The 23,519-nt window shown below is 48.5% G+C and overlaps 1 protein-coding gene across 2 annotated transcripts in view; it reads right to left on the bottom strand.

Annotated features, from left to right (window-relative positions):
- Positions 1-15,208: 15,208 nt before the first annotated feature.
- GALNT12 (polypeptide N-acetylgalactosaminyltransferase 12) overlaps positions 15,209-23,519 on the bottom strand; it is a 41,248-nt gene continuing 32,937 nt past the window's right edge. Inside the window, exons 8-10 of one of the 2 annotated variants that reach the window (XM_058523626.1) lie at positions 20,356-20,469; positions 18,387-18,533; positions 15,209-16,437 (exon numbers count right to left, since the gene is read on the bottom strand). In XM_058523626.1, the coding sequence (XP_058379609.1) occupies positions 16,297-16,437; positions 18,387-18,533; positions 20,356-20,469 (402 nt within the window). In that variant the 3' untranslated portion in view covers positions 15,209-16,296. The remainder of the gene's footprint in view (positions 16,438-18,386; positions 18,534-20,355; positions 20,470-23,519) is intronic. The other variant, XM_058523627.1, reaches the window with a different exon arrangement.

Genomic DNA, 23,519 nt, shown 5'->3' with positions numbered 1-23,519 from the left:
CACGGACTGTGTGGGGCTCAGCGCCAAATGAAAATCGAAAGGCCCCTTGTTCTTGAAATGAAGGGTTTCAAGATGGTAACAGCGGAGCATTAAACCTGGTGTGGGGCCTGCTGAGTGTGGGGTCTAGTGAACAGGTGCCCCTGAGGCTGGCCTGACCAAGTCAGAGACAGCAAGTCGGAAGCTCAGCTCAGCCTGAACCTCAGGCTTCCGGAGCCCCCACCCGGTCCTCCTTCCAGCACATCCCGCTGGTCCTCCTTCCAGCACATCCCGCTGCCTCGCTCTCGCCCTCTGAGCCTGGTTGGCTCCAGAGATCCGGTTACAGCCGGGCGGTGGGGTCCAGGGGAGGGAAGGGAGTGGAGTGCTCCACAGGCTCCTTCCACCCCAGGGTCTCTGGCCCTGGGGTGCTGGCCGAGGGAGCCTGACCTCCTGGCTGCTGTCCCAGACCTGCAAGGTCCTCTGGTTCTGTGGGCCACACTCAGCTGACGAAGCAGGGGTGGGAGACGGCACCCTGGAGGGGGAAGGAGGCCCCAAAACAAGTCTGCCAACCTCGCGATTTCATGCCCACTCTGCCCAGACCACGGGCAGCAGTTGGGGGCCGGGTCGCTTGGAGAGCGATTGACCACTGTGCCATGGGCCGATTTGCTTTTAGAAAGAGCATGCTGCCAAGTGGGCGGAAGAAGAAACTGAGACGGCGAGTCTGAAGAGCAGGCCTCTTTACGGGTTATTCCATGGCTCAGGCAGGAAGGACGTGGGCTCAAACTGAGGCAACAGCCAGTCCCCTGCAGGACTGAGAGCCTGTCGGTACTCCCTGGATGTGAGTCCAAAAGGAGGCTCCAGTCTCTGGCTGAATTGACTGAATAAGTGGTGCTGCCATTCAGTGAGATGGGTGCAGAAAAACACTTTCGGTTACAACCGGATGCAAACCTAATCGAACTGACCTCTAAAGAAGGAAAAGGGGAGTACACTGGTTCATATGACAGTATGAGGGTAGATCTCACGCACTTCAGACACACCTGGGTCCAGGGCCTCAAATCACATCATTGGTATATTCTTTCTCTATTTCTTGGCTCATGTACTCTGTACTGACTCTGTTCTTGATGGCTCTTCCTGCATTGTCACAAGATACCCATCAGCCTCGTGGTCACAAGATGGCTGCCAGCACCTCTCTGAGCTACATCCTTCCAGATTTAAATCCAGTAGAAATAAACAAGAGCTGTGTCCTAGCACTTGCATGAAAGTTCTGAGATTCTCTCCAATTGGACCAGCTTAGTTCATATGCCCACCCCTGAACCAATCACTACAGTTGTGCTAATTGACTTAGACCTGATCCATGAGCTTTGGTGGAGCCATACAGACCACAGAGACTAAGAGGGGAAGCGTGGATCCCAAAGAAACCCTGGGGCTCTGGCCAGAGTAAAGGGAAACAGATTCCAAGGAGATCAAGCACATCCTCCCGGCGTCGTGGACACATGGGAAGAGGAATAGCAGGCCAGGAGAGGAAAGGACGATGAGCCTAGATTAGAACGTGCTGTGTTTGCAGGGTCGAAGGGACAACCAGAGGGAGATGTTCAACAGGCAGCAGGCTAGTGAGAGACCCAGGCTGGAGAAAGATCTGGGCGTTGCCCATGTGTAGGTGGTGAGAGAGAGGCTTAAGAGCACAAATAATGCCGTGGACTTTGGCAGCCATTCTGGACTCCCTGTCTCGGGAGCAGCAGGCCCGGCCTGGTGGAAGTCTTCCTCCCTGTGCTCTTCAGAATCAGGCAGTGGAGCAGCCCCGCAATCCTGAAGGGAGCAACACCCCAGCTCCATCTTGCAGCACCAGCTCTCTCTTCTTGTCTTCATTTGCTCTGCACCTTGCTCTCCCTGAATTGATACGAGGACCTGAATATGTTGCATAGTGATCTGAGCCATTGATGCTTCAAGGGGAGAGCCAGGCCGGGCCTCAGTTCCAGGCAGCAATGCGACAGGGCCAGGGCCCCTCAGGGCTGACAAGCACGTGCCGGGAATCACACGAGTCAACACCTCACTAGGAGACAGAAGGACCAGCAACTCCAAAGGGGGACGATGCTGATGACTCCTCCCTCCTCCCCTGGTGATGTTCCCCCCACGCCATCTCGCAGTGGGACCTATGACAGCACCGGGAGGGCACCACATGGGGAGGTTTGTGAAATGTTGCAGTGGGAGAGGGGGACTCGGTGGCCACCTAAGTCTTGTGGCATGGCCTGTCTCTGTGTCCTGGCGGTTTCACAAGGATAATGAATGTCTCCAGTGTCACAAGCCAGCGTGGTCTCTAACCTCCTTATTTTTTACCTGGTGGCTCCTGGGTCATGACTGTTGAAAAAAGTCCTGCCAAAGTGTGCCTACCCAATATCCATTCTCCCCTCCTTCCTACTGTCAAAACCTTGAGCTTGTTTAGGACAGCAATGTGCTGGCTAGAAAAACCACACTTTTCAGCCTCCTTTTCAGCTCAGGGACAACATGACACAGGACTGGACAGTGAGATTGTGATAATCTGGATTATTATTCAACAAATACACATTCTCCTCCTCTCCCACTGTGGACAGACTGATGCTGGGCTTAGCAGCACGACTTACTTTAGAACATTCGCAGAAGGAATAAGCAGAGACCTTAAATTTGCTTGCCCAGTTTGGCTTGCTTCTTGCTCTGATGATTGGCTGTGAGAAGCACCCTGGGTAATTGCTGTTGGTCAGCCTGGTCCCAGAGCTAGCACACTTGGAGCCGACCTAGAGCCAAGACCAGCTGGGGCAAGCCTGCAGCACGACCAGCTGAGCCTACCCTGTATCAGCTTGTTACACTGAGTTTTGGGATGGTTGTTACGAAGCATTACTGTGGCAATAACCAACTGATACAGAGATGGGAAAGGTCTTCTGGAAGAGCTCTTGGACAGGGGACAGACTCAGCTGGCAGGTCTTCTGCCCTTTGAGCTTCTCCTTCTCCTTGAATGAAGACAAACTCGATGCTTGGAGAGGGGGGCAGCCATCTTATGACCCCAGGGTGACAGGAACATGGCTGTATGGAAAGACAGAACGAGCCTCCGTCCCTAATAAGCAGGTGGTTCCCAGACCAGGATGCCACCATGTCAGCCCCGAAATGCCTACCTCTGGACGTCCTCTGATGTGAGGAAAAGAAAGCCTCTAATCTGAGGAAGCCATCATTTTTCAGGTTTCTGATTCTTGCAGCTGAATACAGTTCCTAACTGACACACGCAGGTGACCGTTGGCATGAAAGCCGCACCTGTGTTTGGGATCGCCCAGGGAGAACATGAAGGGTCACAAGAGGGTCCCACAGGATCCTGGGGAATGTGGCTCAAGAATGTCGGAGAGGAAGCCCACGGAAGTGACTGAGAAGAGTCAGAGTGGACGGAGAACTAAGATATGTGGTGGCCAGGAGCCAGGAGGGGAGAGAATGCCAACAGGAGACTGAGATAGACCAGGCCAAAGGCAGCAGTGAGATGCAGGAACACTAGCAAGAAAACTCTGCAAGGAATCTAGCAAAGGAGAGGTCTTTGACCTTGGCAGGGGAGACTCAGCAGGCTTGGGGACAGAAGCCAAACTACACAGTGTGATAGAATCCCAGCCCTCTGCAGCTGACTCGTGGGGGGTGGACGCTCGGGGAAGGATAACGCCATGGGTGGACACTGCTCCTCAGCCAGCTGCAGTCTGGTCCTGGCTGCAAAGCCCGTTTCTCCTCCTTGTCTCCAGGATGAAGTCTCAACTCCTCAGCTTGGCATCTAAGCCCCCAGGAAGTGGACCCAGCAGGACCTGGGCTCACCTCCCCAGCCTCCCTGCCCACATTCCAATAACACCGCTGCCCGTCATTCCTGACTGCGCTGCCCTCCCCTTGGACCCCTTCCCCTTACCTATCCATGGCCTGCTACGCCTTTCAAGGTGGCGTAGATGTCTCCCCTCTATGAAGAACACGAGGTCAGTCCTCTCTCCAGGCTCCTGCCACCTCCCTGAGCCCACAGTGAATCGTAAGTGTCCGGGCACAAGTGGGTTTCACTCGCCGGGCTGGGGACAGTGTCTGTGTTGTCTGGCGCACATAGGGGGCCAGTAGCCTTGGTGAGTTGTCATGGGCTGGAGACAGTACGCCCTACATGAAGTTCAGTTCCCAGGTCAGGGAGACCATGTGGGCATCCTCAGGTCCACGTCTGTCCCCGTCTACTCCCACAGAGCCGGCTTTTGAGAGCTCAGGAAGGAAGCAGATCAATCAGCAGAGGAGCGTGAGGGCTTTCTTCCCTTCTCCTCTCTGGAACCTTCCCAGAGGGCAGCTGCTTCCTTTCTCTCGTTTTAGAACCAGAGGACGTGATTGTGACCAAATTTAGAAAACAACCAAAAATTAAAATAAAATGCAACCCATATTTTAAAATCCATTTTGACAGCTCCACCCCGCTAAAAGGAATGTCTCTTCCAAGCAGTGTGGGTGAGGAGGGGAGTGGAAGGAGCAGCCGGGCCAGCTGCCATGTCACGGGCGTGGAGGCTGGTGGGGGACGGGGTGTTGTCTCACCGAAGACAGACAGACCAGCCACACCAGCAAATGGGGGGACGATGGGGCCGCAGGGGCAGGACAGGGCGTGGAGCAGGTGGGCCCAAACTCAAGGAAGCGTCTTATTGGCTTCTTGTTTGTGCGGATAGCTGGAGAGGAAGGATGCTTCTGGAAGCCACCTCAGAGACCAGCCCCAGTGGATGGGCCCTCCTTAGCACCAGGCTACTTTTAGCACATTGTTCTGCTGTATTCTGTGGGAACAGAGGGAAACCCGGGGAACCAAACAGCGTCACCCACCTTATATAACAATAATAGCAACCAGGTACCGGGTGAGTCCTATGTGCCCGGCACTATGCTAGGAGGTTTTTTTGTGTTTTGCTGAGGAAGATTGGCCCTGAGCTAACATCTGTGCCAGTCTTCCTCTATTTTGTATGTGGGTCGCCGCCACAGCGTGACTGATGAGTGGTATAAGCTCACACCTAGGATCCAAACCCGTGGACCCAGGTTGCCAAAGCGGAGTGTGCCGAACTCAACCACTACGCCACAGGGCCAGCTCTTAGGAGGTTTTTTAAAAGAATATTGTCGCCAGGAATTCCACGTGAGTCTTGTTGCCTCAGAGAGATTATCCTAAGGGAAAAAAAAGATCTTTGTGGGCGAGAATGAATAAGATGAATTTGTCAGGAACAAATGTAAAGGCTTGCTTTGCAAGTATGGCATTCGAGAGCCAGTTTTAGTAAGGCTGTCAGGAAAGCTACTGAGTCCTCTGGCTGCATTAATAAAGATAGATGCCAGGTTAAGGGAGGTGATAATCTCACTGAACTCAGCTCCCATCAGCCCAAATGGGATCCATTCTCTCTGAGCCTCAGGTCTCCCCCTATAAATTAGAGCTAGAAAATACCTCCTTCATAAGGTTGTTGTGAAGATTAAACAAGGTAATATAAGAAAATCAATTACTGTAGTGCCCTGCAAGTGGGGCACCCTTAATAAATGGCAATAATCATAATTGTTAAAAAAAAAAAAAAAAAACCTTGGCATTTAAAACGGAGTTGAGGTTTTCTCCCAGATGTGGGAAGAGTCTGGGATGCATATTGTCTTCATGCATCTGAGCCCCATGTGGGCAGAGGAAGGAGACTAATTCTGCATTTCCCCAGAGGACAGGACCACAGTCACTTGGCAAAAGCTAATAGTGGGCCAATTTCAACCAAATCAAAGGAACTGTGATGATGAAAAAAGACAGAAGGAAATACTTCCAAAATGGTGCTGTCTTTGCGGAGTGAGAACTTAAGGGATTTATATTCTGTGTAGTTTCTAAATTTTCAGCTGAGCATATATTTGTTAATAATCTGGAGAAAATAAAATGTTAAAGAGAAAAAAAACAGATGACGCATGTCAGGAATGCTGTAGTAGAAATGGGAGACCCAGCAAATGTGAACCCCGTTTCCCAGCCTCAAGAACCTGAACTCCAGTCCCCACAGAGGCGATGCGGGAGGGGAGCGTCGCCCGCCCTCTCCGGGCCACCCTGCCCTGGCCCTCAGAGGACGGAGACCAGGCCCTGACAGAGCACCTCTGAGTCCGGTGCCAGGAGCACAGGGGCCAACTGCTCCAGCGGGAGGTGCCGCCAGGCTCTCGGGAGCCCGGGGCGGGGGGGGAGGCAGCTTCTCCCCAGCATCAGGGCCAGCCAGGTCTCGCTCTCTGGGCAGCTCACCACCGGAGTGTGGCAGGGTTAAGCCTTCCCTCAACTTCTAACTAAGAAAACAGCCCTGAGTTGGATCTAATGGGCAGGAGTGGGAGGTTCCGGTCCAGCCTCGTCTCCCCTCGCTGTCTGATGCTGGATAAGCCCCTTCCCTCCAGGGCCTCGGATTCCCCATCTGTAGTTTCAAAGTTTGGACAGAGTGAGTTCTGAGCTGTTTTCCAGCTCAGAACCAGCAGCTGGAAGCCACAGGCCCTTGGTCCTACTTTCTGGAAGTCTCCGTGGCCCGATGGACCTCAGAAGTCTTTCAGCCCCATTGCTCCACTCTGACTTTAATGAAGCCACATCTGGAGCATATCTCCTCGGATCCCTGTTTTGTAGAGTTCCTCACAGCTGGGTCCTCATAAATCGATTTGTTCTGCAGACGAGTTCCCAGAACTGTCCAGAATCTCACCCAGAAAAGGCAGCTTTATTTCCCTTCAGCTCCTGCTTCCAAAAGGAGTGAGCCGGGCCCAGTCCACTTCAGGACAAACTCCCCAAGTCCTCCCATCCCACGGCCCGCTGGGTTTTGCAGGGGGCCAGGGCTCGTGCTTCTGTCCCCACCTGCAGGCAGGGAGGGTGAACCAGCCCGGGGCCTCTTCCTGGCCCCCACTCCACAGTGCAGAGAATGGACTAAGATGACCCCCAAATCCCCTGCAGCTTGTGCGTTCAAAGTTCTCCCAGAGATGAGCTAATTAAGAGAGGAGAAGAGCTGAAAAGTTCCTTTCCCTGCAGGTGGGGAGGCCAGGAGGCCGGGCGAAGCTCCGAGGCCCTCCTGCTCCTCTGTTCTGCCCCAGGCAGCAACAGCACAGAGTCCCGGACTGCCGCGAAGAGCAGCCGGTCTGCGGGCGGGGTCTGAGACGCCCCTTGTTGTTTCTGACGGCTGCTCCGGTCCCAGGACGTCTCGGGATGGAGCAGCTCAGAGACTGGTCAGTAAATGGCCCCTCAGCACCTATTCTGCTGGGGGCTCTGTGCTCTCAGCTTTGCCCACCTCATCTCATTTAGTCCTCGCCAGCGCCTTAGAGTTAGGTACTAGCCCTGCCTCTATTTTACACATGAGCAATTGTGGCTCAGAGGGGTGAAGTAACTTATCCAAAGTCACACAGCTGGCAAGTGATCAAACAGAACTTACATCCAGGTCAGTCCTTCTACAAATCCCAAACTCTTTTAAACCTAGCCTGCCAAATAAAGCCAAACCTAGGTCCCTAATTGTTTCCCTACTGATAAGAGTTTGGAGTCAGACTCAATGTCGGAGAATTTTTTTTTTATGTGAGGAAGACAAGTCTTGAGCTAACATCCGTTGCCAATCCTCCTCTTTTTGCTCAGGAAGATTGGCCCCGGGCTAACATCCATGCCCATCCTCCTCTACTTTATATGTGGGACGCCGCCACAGCATGGCTTGACAAGAGGTACATCGGTCTGCGCCCAGGATCTGAACCTGCAAACCCTGGGCCACCGAAGCAGAGCACGTGAACTTAACTGCTACACCACCAGGCCGGCCCAGGGGGAATTGGTGAAGATAATTTTTACCAAGTGTACTTAGCTTAAGTACATGTACTTAGCTTAAAAAGTCTAATAGTACTCAAAGTTTATAATAAAATCAGCAGCCTCCTGTCCCACCCCCCCACTCCCCACCCTCACCCAGATCTGACCCCCAAGAGAGCCTCTGCTCTCAACATTTCCAGCTGTTTCTTCCAGTATTTGACTCTGTATTTCAATAACATATTAGCCCTGCTTTCTCACGATTTTTCAGGTTTAGACCACTATTACTGACTTCCTATTAGGGGAAATGAAGGTTCTCTCCCTCTCGCTGTGACACACACACAAACACACTGCCCTCCCCACCCCACAGCCACTAATGTCGCTTTATTGCCCTCAGAGCGTCTGGGGTCCCTACGCCAGCCTGTGCCTCTCTGCAGGGATGGAGAACGGAGTCTTGGCCTTTGGTTAAATGAGCAGATTTAATGCAAACGTCTACCCCACCCCCTCCCAGAACTCCAGTGAGAACCACATCCGGTAGCGATGGTGTGAGGAATCAAGGGCTGGCCAGCCGGGAGCAGAGAGGCAGGCACACGTCCTCTGTCCTGGAATGTCTGAGGGCAGAGAGAGCAGACACCCTGGGTGGTCTCTGGGGGATCCAGGGCAGTAGGAAGCTGCAGGGAGATGTCGGCTTCCTAAGAAGCTGTCCAAGAGCAGAGCGGGGTGTCCTGTGGAGGGAGGTGCACCCCCACTGGCAGTGGGCGAGCGAGGGGCGCAGACCGCGTGTTGGGGATGAGATGGGATTCCCGCATGAGGAGGGAGCTGAACACATGACTTCTGAGGTCTCTTCAAATCCTTTAACCCGGTAATCTGCTTCCTTTTATAACTGTTGGCAATTAGAACCCAGCGGTGCTTCGCAATCGCTCTTGAGTTCATACCCAGAGCTGCCCAATAGACACACTCATCTGGCAATTTCTCCTTGGGATACTGAAAGAACAGTCTCAACATTCTCATGAGTAATCAGTGCCACTGACCCTTGCCTTGTAAAAGAAGGTTCGAGATGATTCAAGAGTAATCATGACACGGCAGATGGGACAGGACTCTCATTCCCACGGGTCTGAAGATCTCTGCAGACAGATGAGTGATGGACGGAGCAATGGCAGCTCATCTGGCCATGGACTGTGAGCCTCCCTGAATTTCCAGCAAGAATCTTGAAGGGGAAACTGAGGGAACACCTCCGAAATCCTGCCTCCCGTTCTCACCCCGCGCTAAAGAGAAAGAGGGCAGAGTGTGGGTGTGGACACAACGGAACTCTGCCTGGACAGCTGCACATGGAGGGGCAGGTCCGAACCCCAAGGGGCTCTGCCCTTGGAGCACTGGCCCTGGTTCTGCTCCCTGACTCGGCCCTTCTGGAAGAAATGTGCTTGCCCAGAGCTGCAGTTCCACTGTGACCTCTGCTGTGACCTCTCCAAGCAGGACAGACTCTCGCTAATTCTCACGCCATAACTGGCAGCGTGGCGTAACTGGACTAAGAGCGAGGGGAGGGGCTGTGGTCAGCGTGTGTGAGCTACAGGACTGGGGCGAGTTGCCTCCCCTCCCCCCCGGGAGGCAGAGGGACAGAGCATTTATGACTCAGCTCTGGAGTAAGACTGCCTGGGTTCAAGGTCCAGCCCTGCCACTGTGTGACCTGAGACAAGTTCCTACCCTCTCTGAGCCTCAGTGTCCTCACCCTGTAAAGGCGCGTGGAATGGAGGGGTGGGGATGGGAGAACTAACACCTACCTCACTGGGTGTCTCGAGCATTAAATTAGCTCATTTATATGAAGTGCTTAGGGCAGTGCCCATCTCATGGAATGATTATGATCATGATTATCAGCAGCTGCAAACAAGAGACGGCAACCCTCGCCCAGTTGGCCTTACAGGATCAAACAAAATAGTACCCTTGAAAACGCAACTCTAAAGTGGCTTATAAGTGTGAGAAACTTGGTATGCAGTGCATTAGACCTCACAAACATTTGGAGACTGTAAGATGCCAGGATTTCCAAACCCCACTTGTTAAATAAACACTGTGGCTATGATACAACAAGCCATATGGCAAAGTCTTGAGAACTTTTGATCAAGCTAGGTAACTAATTTTATTTTATAACTTTATATAATAGAGCAAAGTCAATTTTTGAAGACACAATTTAAAAAAAGAGTACCAAGTTAACACTTTAAGAAAAACAACACACCCAGGTCAAATTTAGAATGCTGACTACTAAATGGAATGATAGGTATTGACAAAGAAAAGGCCGTCCCTAGCTTGCTGTGTGATCTCGGGCAAACCCCTTCCCTCTCTGGCCTCAGTCCCTCCATCAGCTGCACTGGGCACGGGATGATCTCTGGGTGCCTTCCAGGTTGCATCCTGTGGACCCATGACGTGGAGGACTTTTTAGACCAATAGACTTGGCCTTAACTAAAGCATTGTCACATTTCCTGAGCTGACACCACCATCTGGTGTGTGTGTGAGAGTAAGACACTGGGGACCAGCCAACCAGGAGCTTTCTTCTCCCCGTCTTATTCTCACTGGAATACCTTGCTACTCAAAATATGGCCCAGGGACCGGCAGCATCAGGCACCATTGGGAGCTTGGGAGAAATGCAGAATCTCAGGCTCCATCCCAGACCTACTGCACCTGCATCTGCCTTTTAGCAAGATGACAGGTGATTTCATACACATTAAAGTGTGCAAGACACAGCTCCAACAGGAGGAGGAAAAGAAAGCCATCTAGTGCAGGAAATTTAAGTCTAGCACGCACTCAACCCAAAAAGAAATGCAGAATTGAGCCATATAAATAAGACAAATCCTTCCCAGGTGACATCTAAGGAGCTCTTCACACAATGAAGGTTCAGTTTCCTGGGAATTTTTACAAGTTTTCAAAAGGCACCTTCTCGAATGGTAAGTAGGCTTCTGACGACAGGGATGGGCCCCTCTGACCCTGAGTTTCAAATGCACCAGCATTGTCTACATTGTTATTGATGTAACAATCACACCAGTGAGTCTTTGTTTCCAGAAATTCAACACGAACTCGGCCAGTCTGAGCTTCCAGAGGCCACCCTCAGGTCCCAGCCACGTGGCCCCATTACAACATGGCAACCGACTTCTTCAAAGCCAGCAGGAGAATCACTCACAAGTGACCACTAGGAGTTGAGCTTCTCAGTCCCACAACCACAAGGACCTGAATTCTGCCAACAAAGAGTGGGCTTGGAAGACCTCAAGCTCAGGTGAGACAGCAGCCCTGGCCAACACCTCGATTTCAGCCCATGAGACCCAGAGCAGAGAACCCCGCTAAGCCACGTCCAGACCTATGACCCACAGGAACTGTGAGACAAGAAATGAGCGCTGTTTTAAGCCACTACGTCTGTGGCAATTTGTCACACAGCAATAGAAAAGTAACACAGATTTTGGTACCTGGAAGTGAGATGCTGCTGTAACAAACACCTGAAATGTGGGAGCAGCTTTGGAATTGGGCAGTGGGAGGAAGCTGGAGGAATCTGGCAGACCAGGACAGAGAAAGCCTCAATTCCCTTGAACAGACTGTTAGCAGAAATATGGATGTGGAGGATGCTGCTGGCGAAGGCTTAGAAGGAAGTGAGGAACACGTTAGCAGAAACTGGAGAAAGGAGCTCCTTGTTACATAGTGGCAGAAAGCTTAGCAAAATTGTCTCCTGCAGTTACAGATTTTATAATGGATGAACTTGATTATATAGCTAAGATTTCCGAGCAGTGCTGAAGATGCTACCTTGTTTCTTCCTGCAGCTTAGAGTAAAATTCAAGAGGAGAGAGAGAAATCGAGGGAAAACTATTACATGAAAAGTAAATAGGACTGAATTATCTAGAAAACTCTCAGTCTCTTCAGATGGCACAAAGTGCTAAATATCAGAACAGCAGCTGAACCTGAGCACAAAGACAAGGCTGAGTGTGTGACTGTACAACCTTTTGTTAAAACCTCAGAAACATCAAAAAGTCAGAAAATTCAGTCGCACAAAGGGCCCTTGCAAGACATTAAGGGTGTGTGCACCTCCCAGATCTTCTCAACTGAACCAGGGGCATCTAGGAAGCTTAGGAAGCTTAAGGTCATTATCCCTCAGCCATCTTCACAGGAGGCCAAGAGAGCAAAGGGATTTGTGTGAAATCTGTGGATGTGGTTTCCGTCTAGTTGAGTGAAAAGCTGTGAATCCACATAAGACCCACAAAGTTCTCAAGAAAATTATTTCAGCAGAAACACTGCCACTTGGACTAAAAGGGACAGAAAAAGTACAAAATAAAAGGAGGCTGTTGGACCCCCAAATTCTACTGGCAGGAAGCAGGCTGATAAAACTGCTCAGCTGCAAACACGTGTCACCTCTCAAAAAAGGAAGGATGACAGGAGGGTGGGACCACACGCCCAGAAGAAAGAGTCAAGAGCCCCCAGGGGTCCTTCCCAGGTCTTGAAACCGAATCAAGGGAAGTCAGACATTTACCTGGCTGGATTTCAAAACCATTATGGATCTGTGACTCCTTCTGACCTTCATTTTCCTCTTTTTGAGCCAGAATGTCTGTCACCGTTATCCTCTGCTATCCCACCATTGTGTGTGGGGCAGACAACTTGGCTCCTTGGTTTCACAGGTCTGCAAATGGGGAGAATTGGGTCCCAGCAGCTGCACCTACTAGATGACACCCAGGAACCTCACCTGTACCTGGACCTGGACTTTCAGTGGATCAGATTTAGATTTAGATGATGAAATTTTGGACTTTGAACTCATGCTGTAATGAGATGAGACTCTTGGGAAGCTTGGGAGGAAGTGAATGTATTTTGCATGTGGAAGGGATGTGAACTCTTGGGGGCCAGAGGGTGGTCTGTGGTAGGCAGAATTCCAAGATGACCCCCAAGTTTCCTGTCTCCTGGTGTAACACCCTGTTTAAATGCCTCCCCTTGAGTGTGGGTAGGACCTATGAATATGAGGGGATGTCACTGCAGTGAAGGAATTTTGTGGGTGTATTTAAGGTCCTTCATCAGTTGACTTTTGAGTTAAGAGAAGGGAAATTATCCTGGGTGGACCTGACCTAATCAATTGAGCCCTTAAAAGAGATAAGAATCAGCAATGGATGCTCTCCTACTGGCCTTGAAGAAGCAAACTGTCATGCTGTGGAGAGGGCCACGGGGCTGGGGAACGAGTGGCCTTTTAGAGCTGAGGTCCTCTGTTCCATGGCCCCAAGGAATTGAATTCAGCCCACAACTACTGAGCTTGGAGGAGGACCCTGAGTCTCAGATGAGCTCACAGCTGCGGTCAACACCTTGGGAGACCCTGAGAATTCAGCCAAGCCACGCCTGAACCTCTGACCTACAGAAACTGTAAGATAATATATTTAATGTTTTAAGCTGCTAAGTTACAAAGGCTTCAAAGCCTCTATTACAAATATATTCAAAGAATTAAAGAAAACTATATTCAAAGAACTAAAGGACAATGTGCTAACAATGAGCTAATGCACGGGGAATCTCAACAGAGAGAGACACTACAAAAAAGAACCAAATGGATATTCAGAGTTGAAAAGTACAATAACTGAAATAAAAATGACTAGAGAAGCTCAATAGCAGGTTGGAGAGGGCAGAAGAAATCAGTGAACTTAAAATCATCACAAATTATCCACTTTGAAGAAGAGATAAAAGGGTAGAAAAAAATTTGAATGGCTAAACCTTCCCAAATAGATTTTAAAAACATTAAATTATGTTCCAAAAAGCTCAACAACCCCAAGTACGATAAACGCAGACCACACCCAGACACATCTTGAACTGCTGAAAGAGAAAGAGAAAATCTCAAAAGCAGCAGGAGAAAAATGACTCCTCATACACAGGGAACAGCAGGATTAATGGCTGACCTCTCACTCAGAACAGTGGCGACATCTCAAATTCTCAGTGCTGAATGAAAAGAAACCTGTCAACTAGAATTCTGTATCCAGCTAAACTATCTTCCAAACAACTGAAGGCAGAGTAAAAACATTCCCAAATAAACAAAAACTGAGAGAGCTCATTGCTAACAGACCTGTTCTAGACGAAATACTAAAGAAAGTCCATACACTGAAAAGGAATGACACCAGAGGGTTACTCAGATTCACAGGAAGTAATAAAGAGCAAGGAAAATGGTACATATGTGGGTAAACATGAGACAATGTGTATATACATATATTTTCTCTTCTCTTACTGTTTAAAACAATGATTATACCATTCTATTGTTGAGTTTATAACACATACAGGTATAATAAATACGTCCATAATAGCACAGAAGGGGGGTAGGAAATGGAACTATACTGGTACAAATGTGCTAAACTTACTGGAATTAACTCACTACTAAGTTGAAGAAGATGGTGACAGACTCAGGAAGCATACTGTAATCCTTAAGGCAACCTCTAAAAAAGTAAATAAAAAAATATAGGTAAGAGATCAGCAGAGGACATTCTTATCGCCATTACGCAGACGAGGAAATGAGTCCTAGAAGGTGAACGGACTGCCTCAGCCGGGGCCGGCCCTGGCCCCCAGACTCCCGACCCCACACACCAGAACCAGAAGCCAACTCACAGCTTCCAGGGGGTCGGGCGGGGACTCGCCCAGGCGCAGACTCCTCACCCACCAGTGAAGGGAAACGGTCTCCAAAACACCATAAATTGCCTCCCAGTCTGTAAAAATATTTCCCTTGACACCCTGAAAAATATTATTTTTACTTTTATTAGTCTTTCCACCCTAAAAATTACCACATATAAGCTGATGGCAGGCATAAGGGAGGTGACTTCTCAAGCAAAAGTAATTCACTGCAGCACCCAAGGAACACCCGAGAATGCACGTGTGGTCTCCCTGCACTCAGCAAGCATTTAGTCAGCGCTAGTTTTCTGTCTGCCTGGACTGACATCCGCACCCTTGGAGGGGCTGACTCCCTTCATGGAGCTCAGATGACACTGCAGAGAGGGCAGAGGAGGTGGCGAGGCAGGACTCACCTCCATCACAGGTGGAGCGGCCATCTGGCCTGCTTTACAGGTTACCATGATGTGGGGGGAAGGCTCGGCCCCACAGCGCGTTACATTTATGAGAGAACTGAGCTGTGCTGGAAGGGTTCACACCGTATATCTGCCTACTGAGGGGCCACTGACCCCCATAAAGAGAAAATAACTAAATTATTTAGTACTTATTTTTGAATAAACACCTACTGATGTTTATTGTGATTCATATTTTATAAAGTGCATTTAGGAAAATAGAAATTTAATGAACCCATATGTATGCCGGGGACTAAGCTAAGCCCTCACCTGCTCTATGTTATTTAATCCTAACAACTACCCCACGAGCTTGGCTTCATTATTCCCATTTTACAGATGAAGAAACTGAAGTTCAAAGTGGGATCCAAGCCAGGTACACGGGAGTTTTTTCTGGGTAACGGTTAAACTGGATCCCTCAGAGAAGGGAATGTGTGTAAAAAAGAGCCTGAGATGTAAGTTGATACTTTTTAATCAATTGTACATGTGTCTTCATCTCTCACATCCAATAATTACAAAAACAAAGATCTGCAATGTTCTCACATTTTTAAAAATCAATCATATTGACTTCACCAACTTGACAGAATCTCACAAGTGGATCTGGGATGGCTCACAAACCAGAAGGACTGAGAGAAAGCTGAGCAGCAACTGCCGCACATCACATCTGACATCGACTTAACGACCCAGTATTATCAATGAACAAATTTGGAAGCTGGATTTCATAAGGAACAGTACATTTCCTCCAGACACTAACGTGTGGTAAAAATTAAAAATGATGCAAACACGCTTCAAAGTCATAGTGGTAGTTACTGAAGGTGGCCGGCCAGGCCTCAGTCAGGCATGGTCAGAAGCCCGCCCCGTATGGGGGAGTCTATAGGAGCCGGGCAGTCACACTGCTCCTTGGGGAGCCCAGCTTTGGTTAGTCCCCTTTGGCTAGCATAAACATTAACCAGCGCTTTGACTATGGTAGTGACACATAACCAAACAGCATTCTTTATTAAATGAATGTAGAACATCTCAAAGGCCTGAAGGAATCAGTACAACGTTCCTAGTGCCCATCTGTCTACACTGAGAAAATTCTAACGGAACATTCGAGGTACCATCAGTTTATGCAAAGTACATTAGATGAGTCTAACTCCCACACGCGCACACATCTTTATACCTGGCAATCCTTGCAAATACCAAAATAAAATATTTACCTTTCTGCTAGGGGGAATAAAAAAGGCACAACAGTAGAATATACATCTTGATAGAAAAATATTTCAAGGTTTTTAACTCTCTGAATACCAAGAGTTAACATTTTGTGATTACCCTTTGAAAATAGGGTGTTGAGAACAATTTTAAAGTTTTCAAAATCAGTACAAAGCTTATTCACAGTCTTACTAAATCCAACATCACTTTCACAAACTGCAAAATGATTTCCTTACAAAAGAGGAGCAGCCACGTTTTGGAGGGACTGTCACTGTACTTAGCTAAGTCTCTGCCGGGCACAGAGTCCAAGGGCCCAGTCTCCCTCCACAGGTTCCTTGGAGCAGCGACACTTTACAACATGCGCTCCTTGAAGAACCATCTCTGCAGGTCCGAGTTGGTGCAGTCTCGCAGGAGTGGTACGAAACTGCTGCCGAGCGCCTTCCTCTCGGCCTGAACACATTTCTTGGACTGTACGTGGAATAAAGAACCATCCTACAAAAGATAACAGACAGTGGATTCCAAGAGAATTACAAGCAGTTCTTCAGAAGGTATCTTCTTCCTTAAAACGTGTGCTTAAGAGCTCAGGGTGATTTTTATCATTGCAAAAATACTTCTTGAGGGGTAAGTGTTTGCATGTATGAAGGCAACTCAGGACTGTCTGTGCACGGGGGGCGGGCCAGGCGTGTAGAGACGTGTGTCATGCCTGCCTCTCACAGGGGCTCTTTACAGGGTCCCCCACTCCACCAGCAGGGCCAATGGTGCCACCTGCTGGCTAAGCCGGGGATCTGTCAGACCCTGTGTCTCATGCCTACTGCTGTTCAGGACCAAAGAGATCTTTTATTAATCTCTTTCACTTCTCTTAGGTCAACCAATTCCATCCCTGGCGATCTCTTTCTCTTACGTATTTAAATGGAGAGTCAGGAAACTTGGCTTTAGTCCCCACTCCGCCCCAGACCAGCCCGGGGAGGGGGCAAGTCATCCGAGAGGAAGTGGGTTCTACAGAGCACGCCAACTCCCAAAGCCCCAAAGACGGCCCCCACTGATGCTGACTTAACTCAGCACGTCTCTGCCCCAGTCCTGGAGTTTATTTTTCCCCTCCACCTCTCTGCTGTGAGCTGGATGCCCCCCCAGGAACTTAGTCACGGCTGAGCAGCAAATAGGCAGAACATATCTGTTCCAGCGAAAGAGAAACCTTGGAAATAAAGTTACTTGCCGAAGAATCTCAATAATACTAACCTTGAAAACCCTTAAAAGTGCTCAGAAGTCGCCTTTTGGGTAAGTGAAAGGGAATAATAAATCAAGTACCCCTCCTCCCACTCTTCTAAAGAAACTTACTTATCCTTAAATGGTCACTGAAATTGAAGATAAAATTTTAATGACATTTCAAACCAATTTTATGGTTTCTGTCTTGCATTACCATTCCTTGAGGGCTTACGACAGCTTCCAGTTGGAAGAAAGAACAGAAGGGAAGGGCGTTTCAGAGGATCACAGACTTCAGGGGTCTGCAGAAGGATTTCCCCTCTTATTTTTTTATATCAGATAGACAGCACTATGGGGCCTGGCTTTTCCAGGGAGCCTGCAAATCTCATTGCTAATCATAACATTTTCTACAAGAAAATGTACTCCAACTTCTAACTAGACTTCGACTTAACCCATTCACAGGCAGTATAGATGAATTTTTCCATTCCTGGGGCCAGGCTAGGAATGAAAGCTTCCCACGGAGATAACAGAGAACTAATTTTTTCTTTTGAATTATTTTCTTTGGATTTATTCCCTCAAGTGTCTTTTAGTGAGTCAAAGGATATGACCGATTTATGAGTCCCATCATGGGCGTATTGCAAATGTGGTGGGACTAGCACTTCTCAGGCCTGAAATCACACCCAGTTCCAACTCGACAATGACATTTCTGAGGGGAGCCAATTCCATCAGAGAGATGTTTTCTTGGTTATTATACCACAAGTAACAACCAATCTCTAGAGAGCTTGACAGTTTCCAAAGAATATTTCTGGCCACACATCTAATCCTCACTAGAGGTGGACAAAGCTGCTATTGTCCCCAGAATGAGGCTGAGAGAAGTGGAGTGACTTATACCTGGATCTAACCTCATGTCCTTCTACATTAGCTGTTTCCCTTGTTTAAACCCCATTTCATCTTCCAACACATTTGTGACAGCTCCTCTGCCCATTACAGCCCACTGCAGCTCCAGGTGTCAGAGGGATGGAAAGACTGAGAGGGAGTCCACAGTGAGGCCAGAAGCAAAGCTGACTGTGCTGTGGGACTCTGACAATGCTCCCCCACATGGGCGCACCGTGGAGCTCCCGGTCTCCGTAGGCGGCTGCACCCGAGACTCACCAGAACCAGGCCAGAGAGCATCCTTACTTCCATCCTCCCCTCTGCAGCCCGGGGACCGGAGCCAGGAAGGGGTGAGGCAGTTCGCTTACCTCCTGCAAGACGAACTTCTGATTTTCCGGGGCAGTGTCCTCGCAGAGATGCACGGTGAGAAGATCGGTTCCCGCGTCCACAGCTACGCAGCCCTCTGGCTGGCGGGTGTTATAGCGGAGTTCATTCCGGGACGTGTACTCGAAAAACTAAAAACAGAGCAGCCCACGTGCGTCAGTGACCCTCCAACGTGCAAAGCGGGGAAATCACTGGATGAGGACTCGGGGTCCCTCGCTCTCCCTCACCCAGAGACACCAGCCTGTCTGACCTGCTCCCGCAGCACTCGGTGCACCTCTAGGGTGGTGCTTAGCAAGTGTGAACGGAGGGGCCTCTTCTGTGCCCATCTCGCTTGCTAGATAGTGAGGGCGGGGCTGGAGCCAGGGTCACCCTGTGCCCGCTGTGCCTGACCCCGTGCTGGTGCAGAATGGGGGGGAAGAAAATGGACCCGTCCCAGTGCCGGCACATGGGGGCTCCCGTGACCTGGACCAGCCGCTTCGTCTTCTTTTGTCAGTCCTTTCCTCCTCCTCCCAAACATCATGGACGCATCAGTGCCTTGGAAACTATAAAGTGCTGTGCACAAGCAGACAACATGACTGCTAATGGAAAGACTTGGTTCTTCCAGAGCAATGGTTTTCTTACTCCAGTGTGCTTAGGAAAAAGCCTGATTCTGGGCCGCACTCCCAGAGAGGGAAGAAGGACTCCTTCTGTCTGAGGTGGGGCCGAGGAAGGGGCATTTTTCACATTTTTAAAAAGACACTTGGCCAACTACCACCTCCCTTCCAGAAGATTCTGACACAGATGGCTGTTCTTAAGACACGTGGAGCAGTGCTTCTCAAATGAATCTCCCAGAAAGCTGGTTAAAACAAGAGACTGGGGTTCAGGAAGGATGGGGTGGTCTGACGATTTGCATTTCTAAGCTCTCAGGCGATGCTGATGGTACCAGTCGGGGACCACCTTTGAGAAGCACTATTCTCTAAAGTGTTGAAACACCTGAATAATTTAAGGTTGTAGGGGTCTGAATTATGAAAGTTTTCCGTTGACCACAAGGGGGTTTAATATTTAAAGGGAATTGGGGTGACTCCAGGTTGGAGGAAAGCTTGAACCCCCACCCCTTCATTTCCATGTGTCTGACACCTCTCAGGAGAGTACAGCTTTGAAGGTTCAGACCAATGCTTCACTCATCTCCTGCGTCCTCCACTGGCCCCCCCAATGGGTCCACCTGCTTCCGTGGGCCAGGATCCTACTCTGGTCCTCACACCCTCCAGGACTTGCTCCCCTGTGCAGCCTGAAATACAGCATGTAACCCAGACAGATCCACCCGGAGCCACCTGCTGAAGCAATGCCCTAGACACTGCTTTGCAGTGTGGCAATATGCAGCAAAACCTATGATTCCATTTAAGAATTAATTCTAAGGAAGTCATCTGAAATGCAGACCTGTTGTTTTTTTCCTTCTTTTTTTTTTCTGACTGAAGATGTTAGCAGCAGAGTTATTTATAATTGCAAAAACTGAGAGGCAGGAAATCAGTTAACTGAGCGGTAATATAGCCACACAGAGGAATATCGAGGCCACTAGGATGATACTCTCAAAGGATGTCTAATAACACAAGAAAAGAAGGATGAAGTAAATGGAAAGAACAGACTGTAAAACATATAGACATTATGATAATGTCTATTTAAAACACAATCCAAAGGCCGTGCATAAAAAAAGATGAGAAGTAAATATGTCTTAATTAGAATGGTCACTCTGGGTCCAGGTAGTCACTACTTGTGTCTACTTTTTATATTTCCAAATGTTCTGTAATGAGCATATATTGCCATTATAATGAAAAAAAATCAAATATTTAAAAACACATAGATTTCCCCTCATTTCCCTCTTTGGAGGCCCACACCAATGATCCCTTGAGCACAGAGCCTCCGTTGTTGGCTGTCACCCAGCCTGAGCATGTTGAGCTACAGACAAGCAGCACTCACCTGGTTCTGACCCATCCCGTGGCAGAGGTACAGAACGACCTGGTGTCCCGTGATTTGGTTGTCACTGAGAGGGTTATAGTCAAAGCAGTAATCTTTTAGTCCTTTGTTCTGGAGCTAAACAAAACATAAAGGTGGCATTTTGGTCCAGAGTTATACCCAACAACAGAATCCCCCCCAGGCTCTGACGGAGGGTAATGGAGTGAGAGGCGTGTCTGTCTCAAGAAAGAAACTCAATGGTAAGAGCCCCTTATATTTCTAGTTTTAAGAGCGTTTCCCATTCTATACTGCAGGCAGGAATCATAACCCCCAGTCCAAGATAAACCTGAGGAACAGGGAGATTAACTCTTTACGGCCCAAAAGCTTAGACCTCTTCATTTCTCATTAGTACAGCCTTATTGCTGCACTAGTCCAAACACAGCTGGGTTGTCACTTCGCATATGTAACACAGAGCTTCTGCTATTATGCATCAGCAAAGAACACCCCAATTGAGAGACTCGGCATTCCCCAGGTCAGAAGTCCACCATTCTATACTACAGGACTAGCATAATACAGAGCCAATGACTTGTCCAAGGTCACACAAGTAAGTGGAGATAACTGAGTCTTGAATCCAGGACCTCAGACTCCAAGTCCATGCTCTCTCTATCACTCAGCATTGTCTAATCTAATGTCATCTCTAAGGCACCTTTTGGATCTAAAACCCTTTAATCGTTCTAAGAGCAAAAAACCATGGGAGATTCCATGCTCCCTCCTCCCTTCCAGGAGCCTCCGGGGAAAGGCTTAACCACTTTCCAAATCCCTTCTGGAGAGTGCAAAGAACCCTCAACAGCTCCTCCTGAACCTCACTCCTGCCCTGGCCCTTGTCTACCCCTGCTAGCCTGGTTCTGAAGACAAGACTCAGCAGCACAGAAAGAAGGATTCCACAATCCCTCAGCCCGTAAAGCACAGACCTCCTTGTTCTCGAGGCCCCTTCGCTTTGTGAAGGAACCTGGGAACAGGAGATGCTGGGAATAATCAGAGCATCTTAGACCTGGAAGGACTCAACTGTCATCCAGCCAAAGGACCTTGACCTCAGATGAGCTCCTATGTTCAGAAAGGTCTACCAAAGAAACTGCCAACACACTACAAGGAAAAAGAAAAGAGAAACCCCTGAAGATTGAAACTGAGATTAATGAAGCTAACTATATCAAGCTGGTGACACACAGAGAGAAAAAGAATGATTTTAAACAACTTTAGAGCAGAGTATGTTTGACTACACTTCCTTAGGGAAATACATTCTCTAAACAGATACATGACGCTGCAAAGAAATCTTAAACCTCACACTGTCAGTGGTAATACTGTATTATTCCTTTGAAACTATTTTAAATATATTTTAAGATAAAGCAAATAAGTAATTACGTTAATATTTTTAGAAACCAAGATTTTCAGTGTAAGAAAAAAGAAATATAAGTATAATATCAAAGAAGAAAAAAATTCTGTAAGATTACATTGAATTGAGATATCAAAATGAACGCATGATTTGTTTCTCAAAAATATGTATCTCCTGGGGCCGGCCTGGTGGCACAAGTGGTTAAATGCGCACGTTCTACTTTGGTGGCCCGGGGTTCCCAGGTTCAGATCCCGGGCGCGCACTGACGCATCACTTGTCAAGCCATGCTGTGGCGGCGGCGCATATAAAGTAAAGGAAGATGGGCACGGATGTTAGCCCAGGGCCAATCTTCCTCAGCAAAAAAAAAAAAAAAAAGAGGAGGATTGGCATCGGATGTTAGCTCAGGGCTGATCTCCTCACACACAAAAAATATATATGTATTTCCTTTCTCTGCCCACTGAAAAAGTATAGAGCTGTGCTGTCCCACATGGTACCCGCTGGCCACATGTGGCTCTTGGGCACTTGAAATGTGACTAGTCCAAATTGAGATGTGCTATAAGGGTAAAATAAACACCAGATTTCAAGACTTAGTATGAAAAAAAGAATGTAAAACATCTCAAATTAATTTTTATATCAACCACCTGTTGAAATGATAATATTTGGGATATATTGGGTTAAATACAATATATGATCAACTTCACTTGTTTCTTTAATACGGCTACTAAAAAATGTTAAATTACATATGTGGCTAGCTTTCTATTTCTGTCGGACAGCGTGGTTTAGAGACAGGGCCACCACTGGCATCCAGACTCTGGACTCTGAACACCGCTCCCCACTAAGGAGCAGGGCTTCTGAGAGGAAAAGCAGCAAACGCATGAGACGAGATGAGCATGGCCAGACCAAGGAAGCTACCACAGCCACGCTACTGGGGTCAAGGTCACAGAAGCCACAATAAAGAGACTCCCACTGGTCAAAGACGGGACAATCTGAACAGAAAAAAACCTCGACTAAACTGATTGAAGCACATGGGCCATGTAAAAATCAGCAGCACTGATTTCCAGTGCTACTCATAAAAAGAAAAAGCCAAAAAGCAAATAAGCCAACAAATAAAAAACAAGCCATTGGATACAACTGGAGGAAACCAAAGTTCCAACTCTTACTCTGAAAACAGACAGAGAAAGTGAACAGGAGTGAAATGACATGATGCCCAGGGTTTGTGTGAAAAGAAAAAAATGTGGGATGGTGGAGCAGGAGAGGGAAAGTCCTGGTAATTCTAGAATCTTGGGGACGGGGTTCCTTATACCATTCTCTCTGCGTTTCTGTATGTTTGAACATTCTCATAATGAAAATTGAATTTAATGCATTAATATTCTCCTTTGCATTTATCAAAGACTTCCAGAATGGAGCACCAGCACTTCCAATCAACCCGACATGGCAGAGGAGAGCTCACTAGATTGGTGTCGTTCCTGGCAAAGGCCAAAGGCACCAGACATGTTAGTTGGCCTCATCCCAGAAACATTTCCTTTAGGTTTTGTGAAATAGCAGAAGTGGTTCTCCGATCCCCACCACTGCCCTGCGGATCCCTGAGTTGGGAATTATTAACTGGTCCGGCCACTGGGACCTGAAGCAATGTGATAAGGGTCAGTAAAAACATGACACGGAAACACCAGTGAGCCTCGGTCTCCTCATCTGTAAAATGCATGGCTCATACCCGCCAATTTCAAGAGGGCTCCAGTGCTGACATTCTGGACCTGAGGCCCAGACGCCCCCGAGGAGAAGGAGGGACAGTGGACGACAA

Source organism: Diceros bicornis, chromosome 28 (genome assembly GCF_020826845.1).
Source record: "Diceros bicornis minor isolate mBicDic1 chromosome 28, mDicBic1.mat.cur, whole genome shotgun sequence".
Classification (NCBI taxonomy): domain Eukaryota; kingdom Metazoa; phylum Chordata; class Mammalia; order Perissodactyla; family Rhinocerotidae; genus Diceros; species Diceros bicornis.
Note: the sequence above shows the minus strand (reverse complement) of the source record. Positions and strands in the feature narration are given on the sequence as shown.